The sequence below is a fragment of the Rhinopithecus roxellana genome, chromosome 4 (genome assembly GCF_007565055.1).
Source record: "Rhinopithecus roxellana isolate Shanxi Qingling chromosome 4, ASM756505v1, whole genome shotgun sequence".
Taxonomy (NCBI): Eukaryota; Metazoa; Chordata; class Mammalia; order Primates; family Cercopithecidae; genus Rhinopithecus; species Rhinopithecus roxellana.
In genome coordinates this window covers 82315592-82327591 of record NC_044552.1, presented here as the reverse complement: position 1 = coordinate 82327591, position 12000 = coordinate 82315592, and the positions used below count along the sequence as shown (strand labels likewise).

Sequence of the window (12000 nt, the reverse complement as noted above, 5' to 3'; positions counted from 1 at the left end):
TGTGTGTGTGTGTGTGTGAGAGAGAGAGAGAGAGAGAGAGGGAGAGAGAGCGAGAGAGGAGGGTGAGATACTATCTTCAGAGTGGTGAGAGATGAGGGTAGAAAGCCGTAAGATGTCTGGTCAACAAGAATGAAAGTTATATAGATGCATGACATGGATTTATTTAGAAGTAGGTCTTGCATGATGTGTGGTAGAAGTGAAATATTTTAGAGCTCTGTTCATGATTTTGCTGCAGAGATCCCCAGATATAAATGTAAGGAATTATATGTTGACACAATAATTGTGCCAACTAGTACCAGATAGTTCTATCATTTTGAATTGTTATACTTTAACTGAGCAATGCTTTAAAAGGATGTTTTATAATATTATGATAGGAATTTAGAAAATGTATCTTAGAGGACAAGTGTTCTTTTGAAGGAAACAAAGGAATTTAGAGCTCAATACATAAACCATTGATGCCAACCTCTCTTTCTCTCATACTAGCATGGAGCTGTTAAATTCTAGTCACAAAACCCATATCATGGAGTGTAGCAGGGTGATACGATGATTTCAAATTGTTTCTGTGCACGTCTCCAAAGAATAAAAGGTTATCAGGGATCTCAGTAATGGAATTGTTCAAATAACTTGTTTTCAAGGGAAGAATTGTGATTAGTGTGAAGGGTGGTGTGAAATTTCTATATTCTGTGATGGACAGGAAGCAATTTGTAACTGCCATATTACTTCTCTGGCTTGTAGACTCTTGAGAAAGTATTTCTTCATTTAATGAGTTATCACACCTCAAGTGGCTGGGTTAGAAAGCCGATTGGACTACTGTTGTGCCATCTTGAGATTCTGTGCAGCAAGATCTTTGCAATGACACTGGAAAGGTTCTCAGACAACACTGAATTTCTGCAAGTAGCTGTTCATTTCCGGGCCATGGGTGAAGGGGAAGATACTTAAGTTACCTCCTCACTATTACAAACATCAGTCAAGTATTTTAAACATTTATTTATTTATTCATGGGATTAAAGAAACTTAAGTCTTTATAACACTAAATTCTGTGAGCTAAGATGCTATTAAATTGTCTTATTGCCAGAGCAGTAAACTGAAGTCTCACTATTACTTCATTATCCTATAGCCTTGCCAATAATGTCAGAGCTGATTGTAGATTTTTCTGCCAACTCTATTCGCTCATCACAGTGGAGACCAGTTAGTACCAATTACTTTCTATTTTATTCTACCACATGCAGGAGTGCAACCAGAAACCTGGCAGCTGGCTTTACATTGAGCTTCTGGTCCACCAAGAAGCTTTTCTAAATCAGTATACCATAGCCAATGTTAAAAAATACTTGAAATAGGCATATACAAGTATCTTCCTTCAGACTGAATTCTGACTCCCTTATCAGGAAACACAAAAAAGACTTGAGCCTAACAGCCCATTAACATTCCATACTGGCTGATGATGGCGGAAGTGTGACAGTGACAATGGCAGCTAAACTGGATCAACGTTATAAGCCGAAACAATCCTGTCCACATTTAACAACTGGAAGTGATAACATGAAGCTCAAACTTCTCACCAAAATGTATTTCTCAAACTTCATTTTATATAAGATAAAGAATTAGAACGCTATGTAAGAAAAGCCAACTTACACTTTTTTAAAACATCATCTTAATATGCTTAATATACCAATTCAAGTTTTCGAAATGCTTTTATTCCCATTAACTTATTTGATTCTTGCAACAACCTTGTAAGATAGAAAGTACAGATAGCATTATCTCCATTTCTCAGCTGAGGAAGTGAACTCACACAGATCTGTTAACTTGTAAGAAATAGTGTTAGGCACAATATTTCTAATCTACCTTATCTTCTGCTATGCCAACTAGCTTTCCTTTGGGATAAAGAAAAATGCATGCAACCACATACTTTTCCTTATAAAGAATCTCATTATTCTTACTTTGAAAGGCATTTGTGATTTGCCTTTAGAATTTACTTTGCAGGAAAAACCAAATAAATTTTTAAAAAGTGGGAAATTTGTACAGTATAAAACATGTCCTCAGACTTTAATCCAACTTGCTTATTTACATAGTAAACTTTCATTGAGTGTGTAAATATTGGATATACAAAGAGAATTAAATCACAGACTTTTTCTTCAGTCTATTGAGAATAAGGAGTTGAGACAAGTAAAGGATCATCACAATACAGCATGGTAAGTACCATGATAGTGGCCAGTGCTGCATGCCAAGAAACACACAGAAAAAAATCTCCTCACTCAGATAAGAGCAGGGAGGCATGACAGTGGGGGCCAGGGATGTTTCCTAAGGGATTTGATGTCTGAAAGGAGTCCTGGTGATGAAAACATCATCCAGGAGAAGACAAGGTACAATGCCCCAGACAGACGGACACTCGTTTGGAAATTCCCACGTGTATCAGTTCTTCCGTTTTCAAGGTTTGTTAGTGTTCCCACATTGTTCCTTATTTTTCAAAACTGAAGGTAGTCAAACACTCATAGAAGCCCACAGACAAAGCCTGTGTGTCCACGAGTTGTCCTTAGCCCCTTGTTTTAATTTTATGGCCTATTTTCTTAGACTTCTCACCAATTTGGTTGAAATCTGAAGTTGCTGACAATTGCTGAAGATGAACAATGACTACCTGTCCCTTAGAGGAGTTAGAGAGTGATGGGTAGTGGTATGTACATATTCTGAGAGGTAGAAGAACTGTACTGATAGGTCACCATTCTCTCAACTTGGAGACACAAATATTCAATATTACTGTGTTCGAAATTTTAAATTAAAATGAAATAGCACAAAAATACCATAAAAACAATAAGAAAAAGTGTAGTTTTACATTTTCCTTTATGGAATTGAATTCATTCTAGTCTTTGACACTCTACATTAATTGAATAATTTTTTTCAGAGTCAACCCTTGCTTTTCTTTAGTAAGTAAATCAAAAGCAAAATATTCCTTCTAAAGGGATTATCAGATGTCAAAAAGTAGCCCTAGGAACTTCATAATAAAAAATGCAATTGAAAACAACATTTGATAGATCACTGATGCTAAAAGAGTCACTTATATGGTACTTGTTTGCTATTTTCCCCCTGCCTATCCTATCTTTTGTCCCCTTCTTTTCTAAGTTGAAAAAGAAAGCCAATTTCAAAAGGTTTTCATAAGCTTGTGATATAGCTGTTCACGTAGTCTACATCTCAAACATCTTCTCATCATTCATGGTTATTTAGTGGGCTCAGAGCATTTTATATTTTTTCCAAATGCACTGCTGTAATACATTATTAGTTTGATTTTAAAACAATAAATCCCATATATTTTATTCTCCTTTGTGCCAATATTTTAGGATGGTGCCATTTATCCCACTGCAAAGCTTGGTTTCCTGGCAGCCTACCATAAAAACATGTTATTTTATGACAGATTCTTTATTGTTTGTTGTCAGCATGATAGCCTAGGAGAATTATTTGGTACAGCTCTATTAGAAAACAAAGTTGGCCTTTCTCCCTTTTCAGAGATATATGCTGGGAGTCTGGGCTTGTTTGAGGGAGGATAAAAGTTTATGTGGCTTAACAAACATATGGCTCAAACCATTTTTTTTTTTACCTGTGCATATTCCAAAGAAGCCAACATGGTATGTGATTAATTGGACAGACTTACTGCTTTAAAAAGTATATTATCAAATGTGTGGCTCTGTGTTTATTTTCACTAGATTCAGAGGAGAGCTGGCAAAACTGTTGTTGGAAAAGCTATATGTACTTTTCTCCATCCACAGAATTGAATCACACTAACTTCCACATGTAAAAACAATATAAGTTTCATGAATTATAACATGGGAAAAATAAATTGTGAGGTTGTGATTAATATTATTTCTGATATTTGAGAAATACTATTGGAAAGTTGTGTTTTTAGTAATTTAGGAAATGCATACTATCTGTTATGCATGAAACTATTAAGTTTGCTTATTAAGTTGTTTTTGACAAGTACATCTTTTACAAATACTCTTTCAGTTGGAAGTAAAAATTAAATTAAAAAGAAAAAATGGCAATATTTTCTATACATATCGATAGGAAATATTTTTATAAAACTTTGATTTAATTAAAACGTTTTTGAGTGCTGTCAAAACAATTTTATTTTATATTTTGGAGATGAAACTCAGCCTGCTGCATTGTAGACCATATTAACAACCTCAGCTGGGTTTTCCACTAGGTGGCAATGAAATGAGGAAACACAGAACTGGAGCTGGTGACACAGTAGAAGCCATGATTGGAAGTAGGGGCTATGGATAGCTAGAATAAAAACTGAATAATGATCAAACTTGCTTTTAACAGAAAACTAAAAACACTGGATTTTTTTATTGACCTCAACTGTGCCCATAGTGTTGCAATAAAAAAAATCAGTGTGCTATTAGTTTTTTTATTTCTATAAAAAATGTACATGGGCTAAGACCATAAAGAAATCTTTGTTCATGTTAATCTCTGCTTGGTTAGTTTGTTTGGTTACAACGTGGTGTCAGTAGAATCATGGGCTTTCAGAGCTGGAGGAAACTTTGCATCTAATCCCAACCTCTCAGTTTATCATGAAGAAACTGGAACACAGACAGAGGAAGGGAACTGCCACAAATCATGATCAAACCAGAAAGGCAAATACTATCAATTGTTTCTTCACTATATTTCTTATCCATCTCTATGTACTCATTCATTAATATTCAGTAACTATTTATTAAACGTCTGCTAAGTTATAGGCCTTATTTTAGGTGGTGGTGAAAGCAGACGAAATTAATGTTCCAATGTCGCTTACATTCTGGGGAGAGAAGACAGACACTATAAATACATGAGTATATGTAGAGTATGCCAGGTGGTCATAAATGCTATGGGGAAAAATGAAGCAGGATATTGGAGTGCCTTGAGTGAAGGGCCTCATTGAGAGGAAAATATTTTGGCAGAAACCTGAAGGAGTTGAGAGAATTAACATCTAGATATCTGGGGGAGGAGGATTCCAGGAAAAGAGAACAGTGAGTGGAAAAGGGTCTGGTGTAGGTGTGTGATGTCTGAGAACTCCCTGGCAGCCATTGTGGCTGGAATGAGACTGAGAAAGGAGGTATTGAGGCTGGAGAGGTAACATAATGGAGATGTGGTTGAGAAATTGTGTTAGTCCTTTGGCTTTCACACTGTGTGAGATGGGTGGCTACCAGCTGGTTTTGAATAGATAAGCAACATGTTCTCATCTTTTAAAAGGATCTCCTTGGCTGCTAGTTTGATAATATATTGTAGGAGAAGGGAGAGAAGGACATAAGTGTGTAGGAGCAAGGGCTACTTAAGAGCCACTGCAATAATTCAGGCAGAGACAGCCTTGGTTTAGACCAGGGTGGTAGAGGTGGAGGTGATGCAAAGTGATACAAACCTAACATATTTTGAAGTAAAGAAAACAGGATTTGGGGTATGAGAGAAAAAGAGGAATCAAGGAAGACACCAATACTTTTGGCATGAGTAATTGGAAGTATAGACGTGCCATTTACTGTCATGAGAAAGGCTGTGGGAAGAGCAGGTGTCAGGGAGAATATCAGGAGTCAGTTTGGATATTGGAGTTAGTTTGATCATTACTAGACATCTAGATGAAGTTGGTAAGTAGGCAGATGTGTGTTTGCAAAGTTCAACACATAGGTTCATCTGGGAATAGAACTCTGGGAATTGTCAACATACATACGGTATTGAAAGTCAGGAAATCACCAAGAGACAAGTATAATAGAGAAGTCCAAGAACTGAGTCCTGAAATATCTCTAAATGAAAACATTTAGAGATTGCTGAGATGAGGGACATTTGTCAAAAGAGAGTAAGAAGGAGCAATCAGTAATATAGGAGAGGACCAGGAGATTGTGGTGCCCTGAAAGTCAAGGGAAAATAGTATTTCAAAAAGGATAGAATAAGAAACTGACTCATATGCTGTAGATAGGTCAAATAGTTGACCATTGGATTTAGAAATCAAAGAGAGTGATCTTGAGAAAAGACCCATTGGAGTGTTGGGAGTGAAAGCCCAACTGGAATGGATTCAAGAGAAAATGAGAAGAATTGGAGGCAATAGTTACAGACATCTCTTTTGAATTTTGCATAAAGAGGAACTGAGGATGGCAGCTGAAGGGGTATGTAAAATATGGGGAGGATTTTTTTTTTTAATCTGACAGATAACTCAGGATGCCTCATCATAGCTCAGAGTGTAACACTTCTTGTTGCTTTACTGCAGTAGCCTCCTTCTGCCTCAAAGGATTAGGCATTGATGACCAAATGAATTTCCTCAAAACGCCCTTCTAAATCAAGGAAGCTCTCCCTATCCCTATCTTTTGCAAAAAAAAAAAAAAAAAAAATCTTTTAATGACAATTTAATAATAATCTACCAAATAATATTTAAATTCCTTAGCCCTGAAGTCAAGGTGAAAAAAAAATCTGATGTCTACTCTACCCCAGCAAATTTGGTCTCTTCTCTATATACCACTTCCTACCCTTGGGACTTGTTGTAACCCCTCTGTATAAACCGCAATCTTTACCCTCCATGTTTCTGCTTATAATAACAGAAGTGGGGCTTCAGGGCCCCCCTCATATATGTGCATGCGCATATATGTACATGTTATATGATCCCTTCATTGATGACCTGAGCCAGAAAAATACTTCTGTCATCTCCACTGCTATAGTATTTATCATCAAAACATTTTATGCTTAGATACTGCCTTACATGCTAGACAGTTTTGTGTCTTTCATGGTGTCTATCCCAAAGCACATGAATGTGTTATATGAAAATATGTTGAATAAATAAATAAGCATGCCTCAGGTCTGCTAACTCCAAGTCTACTGCTTTCTCCTTTCATGATTCTGCTGTAGTCTTTGGTATGATCCAGTGTTGAGTTAAATATGAGTGCTGCCTACATCCCTAGCACTATGTCTGGAACAGCATGGTTTAGTCTACATAGAATTAGGAAATTTTCTAATTTTGAGGCAGCTGAGAGCCTCCTGCTCAGTAATCAGGAAGCTTCACTTGGAGGAGGTCTTTTATGATGGTATTAACAAACATTTGGTCATAAACTGAAAGGAAAGATGAGATCTGAGAATACAAGTGTTCCTTTAAATCTTTGTTGTCACTGAAGACAAAAGCTTAATGAAACATCTGTCCTATTAAAGAGCTAGTTTTTTTTGGTGTTTTATAGTTGTAAAATTTAATCATAATTCAGTTTGCAAAAATCAAACCTTGTGCCAATCTCATTAACATTGAGCCAAGTTTCATAGTCATTAGCATTTTCTCTCAGGAGGAAAAGATAGTTGTCTGCAGTTAGTTTTTGTTTAGTTCTTATGAAGGGCTTAAATACCTTATTAATCTTTTTTAACAACCTGGCAAAATAAGTAGAAATCATTAACCGTGGTAAAAGAACAGAGAGTTGGGGCCAAAATTCCTTGCTTAAATGTGTTGTCAGCTGACCATTATTGTAACCTTGAGGATTGAATTATACCTTTACATTGTCCTATAGAAAATAATTGAATAGGCCAGATGTGGTGGCTCACACCTATAATCCCAGCACTTTGGGAGTCCACGGCGGGTGGATCAAGATGTCAAGAGATCGAGTCCATCTTGGCCAACATGGTGAATTCCTGTCTCTACTAAAAATACAAAAATTAGCTGGGTGTGGTGGCACGCTCCTGTAGTCCCAGCTACTCAGGAGGCTGAGGCAGAAGCATTGCCTGAACTCAGGAGGTGGAGGTTGTAGTGAGCCAAGATTGCGCCACTGCACTCCAACCTGGTGACAGAGCAAGACTTCATCTTAAAAAAAAAAGAAAATAATTGAATAACATTTTATGTTGAGAAGGATGGCTTTTGCTAGGGCATTTTATGTTCTGTTTAGTAGATTTAAAACAAACTTATGTATTTATTTACTTGTATTTTTCTTGTCCTGCAAATTATAAACCCAGTGTGGAGAGGGGAATATATTTGGTTTCACTAGAATGTTTCCTTGGTGTTTGACTTCTATTGTGACATCATAAATGTTGACTAAAGGACTAAATTAGTTGTAAGCACCACTGCACTCACACCAGCCAAAAGGACTAAATTATTCAAAGAGAAGAATGATTCCAGGTACGAAAATGAGAAATGTGTGAAAATCAGCATTGTACATGTATAACGAAAGTGACTTTTACCAAGGTACTCTGCCAATCTTCCTTCAAAATAATTAGCATGCAAATTGGAATTCATATTTCATGCCAAAAAATGGTTGTTGTATAGATGATTATTAGTGCGTAGGTGGTGTTTATGTGGATGCGCAGATGTGTTCAGAAACTCTTGATCTATGTGGCACTCTGAACAAACCAGCCTGTATGCACAGATGAATTACATTTCATTTCCTCATTATCCTGTGCCACAACTGCAGCTCGCATATTTAAACAGGTATACCAGTTTATCCAGAGAGAATTACATATTTGAGAAAACAGTTTAATGAATTACTTCACATTTGCAATAAGTAACTTTAATGAACTATCTAAACAACAGGTATAAGTTTTCTGGTTAGCCAAAACTTCCTTTTGTTAATCTTTCCCTTCCTCTGTGGATAGGAAGGAAAGACTTCATTCTTCATTGTCTCTCCAATTTTGATCTTCTGTCCAGTGATCTGAACTCTGGATGATTCCAAAACAGTGAACAAAAAGCATGTAATTTCACTCTAGATTTAGGGGCTCTAGAATCCATTTGGCAGGTGGGATGACATGGAAATCTCTACTGCATGAAAGAAAAGAAGTAATGCTTAGATTTAGGACCTGGACGGTTACCCAGACATTTGATAACATCAATGACAAAGAAATATTGATCCAATTTGAAATGCCTAGCCAGAAAGCTCCTTAATTAAGAGATGCCAGCATGGTGCATGGCTATAGGCTTCCTATGGGATATGACATTTTAATTTTTTTGCCTTGTTACCTGAGGATCTTTTCAGATTCAGACCTGGTAACACTTTCCTAGCTCGGTTTCCTGTTACCCTCTTTTTTATCCTGTAACACCTGCTAACAATGTAAGAAGTTATCAGGACACATTTGGATTTCAAGTGTCTAGAAATTTACATCTCTTCAACCAATGAATAAGATTATATAAAATTAAATATTTTAAATCTTTTTCTCCTGAGTCTTATATTTCCTTCTCACTACCTTCATTTTCAGTCCTTAAATTTCCATTTTAAGCTGTGATCACTCCATGGAGAGTATCTTCTCCAGTGTGCAAATTTTTTCCAAGACTAGATCTTTTTTCTTCTACTTGTCCTTCTGATTGCCGCTTTTTTTTTTTCTGTCTGTCTTTAAGCTCCTGTCTAAAATCTTAGAGCATATATTCCCTGTAGAGTTCAATAGCCCTGGGTTTCAACCCAGACTCTGACACTTATTGGTTTGTGACTTGGACAGTTTCTGTTCTCTCTGAATCTCATTTAAATAGAATCTACTTCTTGAGATTGTCATCAGAGCAGAAATAGAAAGTCAGTGCTGGTGGTCTATTTCCAGGCTAGGGGTATGCTGAAATAATTCAAAGCTAAAGACATCTATACCTAATAATCAGAGAAACTTGTGAAAGGCTTCCAACCCATTTTCATTAGAAAACTCATATTCAAGGAAAAGCAAGAGTCCTGGTCCAGTGTGCTCAACTAGTTCTAGTTGATTTCCAATTATTTAACAATTAGACCGCAGGTACAAACTTATCTCTCTCTTGAATGACCAGCTTCAGTCATCCAGAAAACCTTACCTGTCTACTACCTTTCTCCAGTTTGAACTTCAATGGATGCTGATCCATTGTGACCCCCTGCGGCCCAGGAGAGAAACTTGCCATGAGCTGCCAGCCAGAATAACGGTGAGTCCCCTGACTACCTGCAAAGGCCACTTCTACCCAGCTCAAGCCTCTCCACCTCACCACTTTCCTATCTTGCCACCTCCCCAGCACCCCTCCTCCCCACTCCCTTTCCCTAAGAGAGCCTGTGCTTTGCTGTACTGACTAGAGAAATATTAGGGAAGCACAGGTCATACTTTCGACCTGGTGAATAGAAACCACCTGCAGCCTGGCAGGTAGAAACCACCTGCGGGTGTGTGGTTCTCCCTTTGGCGGCTTATGGACCCTCCTCCCTCACTCTCAAACATATCCAAGACCACTTGAGGTCTACTGGGCAACACTGGCATAGGCCACCCGGGAAGGCTCCGAGGACAGCAAGAAGCTGCACTGGGGTGGATGGGATGGAGGCGGAGCTGAGTGTTCAGGCCTTGCCTGTGCGGCGGCAGGGAAGGGGTTAAGGGCGACTGTTGTCATTCTATCCGTCCTCCCCTGCCCCCTAGCTCTCCTCCAATCCCAGGACCCTCTCCGGGGCGATTCATAAACAGGGGGAACGTGCGCCTCCCGGGCCTGTACACCTTGGCAACCGCTACTCCCGGGGGTGCTTTTTCTGCAGGGACGAAGTGCCACCTATGCTGGTGGCGGGTCTGGAAGCCTAGAGGGGAAGCAGGCTGCAGAGCCGGGCCAAGGGATTAGCGGAGGGCGGCGGGCATGGCCAGGACTGCGCGGGACCGCGGGGCCCTGGGGCTGCTGCTGTCAGGGCTCTGCTTGTGCGCGGCTCAAGTAAGTTGCGAGCGAGTTTGAGGGGTGCTTTTCTCACTTTCTCCCCATCTTTTCTTCTCCAGCCCAGCCAGACCACCGACGAGGTAAGTTGGGGACAGGAAGTGTTTGCATTTTTCAAGCGCACACGAGGACAGGTGGGGGCGCAGCGGTCGGGGGAGCTATGAGGAAGGCGCGGAGCATCCCCAGGGCTCTTAGACTCGCGCTTCCTCCAGCCTCGAGCACCTGCTGCGAGTCCTATCGAAGTCCAGAGCCCTAGATGACCCCTGGTCTAGGAAGGGGGCTCCTCCCCCACCTGGATCCTCCCCTCTGCAGGTTCTGGCGCTGAAGGTAATAGGTGACTCGAGACCGAGGTTTAATTCTTAGCCTGTTATTGCTTCTTACTTCCCCCACCTCACCCCTCCCCCGCCCCACCTCCTGGTCACTGTCAAGAGCAGGCCTTGCTGGAAAAGGCGGGAATCCAGGCAGGCTCCCTCTCCCGCTCCTCCAGCCCACGGTAGCTGCGCTAAACCCCGAGTCCTGCTAGCGGTGCAGGCGGCTCCAGGATGGAACCGGGTGGCCCTGGCTGCCATCAGCATCTCAACAGTTTCCCAAAGCCTGCAGCGCCTCCCGCCTCCTGCGCGGAGGAGGACCTGGCGGGGGCGCATAAGCCCAGCTGAGGTTTGAGGTTTCACTTACAAAGACTCCATTGTAACCTGTTTGGTCGTTGGAGTTTAGAAAAACAAAGTTTTCCTTGATGAAAGAGTCTTTCTTCTTTTTCTTTTTTTAATTCAGAAGGGTTAAAAAAAAAAGCCCCACATTCCCTAAGCAACACGTTTATGCTATTTTAGACGCCAGTATACCTTCTAGCACCATCGAAACGTAGCTGTTTGCAAGCGATAAAAGGGATCACGTCCTAGGGTCAGTCTGAAATTTGGTGTAATTTTGAAGCTAGATGCAAAGACCTAATTCAAGGAACTGAGGGGGTGTCACTGCAGGTAAAACTGAAATGAGACCAGGCACTGGTCTCAATGCTGCCCTGCCCTAATCCTCCCAAATCTTTTCCTCAAGCATACCCCCCACCTCCCCATTCTACTGGACAAAGATCTTGGTGTGGAGTCTCTGTTCTTGGCTGTTCCATTCTGGCCAAAACACTGACCTGCAATGACTGATAAATCGAAGTATCGAATGAGCGCCATTTTCATTTTTGAATCCTTTTGAGGATAAAAAGGCGTTAGACCCTCCCTTTTCCACAACTCCTCCTGGGTTTCATGCACTCTGCGGAGGTGAGATCCAGGGAAGCCTCCCCCAACCTTGAGGGCGTCAATCCTGCTCTAGCTCCACAGTTTAGCTCATTAGAGTATGGCGGAGACCAAAGCTGCGCTTGCTTGGAGATCTGAGACATTTTTGTGTTGGGTTTCAAAAACCCG

General features: G+C 40.1%; 1 protein-coding gene across 1 annotated transcript in view; it reads left to right on the top strand.

Moving 5' to 3' along the window:
* COL9A1 (collagen type IX alpha 1 chain) overlaps window positions 1-12000 on the top strand; it is a 96523-nt gene that overhangs the window by 18512 nt on the left and 66011 nt on the right. The window contains exons 8-9 of the mRNA XM_030929603.1: window positions 9755-9838; window positions 10657-10677. Coding sequence (XP_030785463.1) covers window positions 9755-9838; window positions 10657-10677 — 105 coding nt within the window. The remainder of the gene's footprint in view (window positions 1-9754; window positions 9839-10656; window positions 10678-12000) is intronic.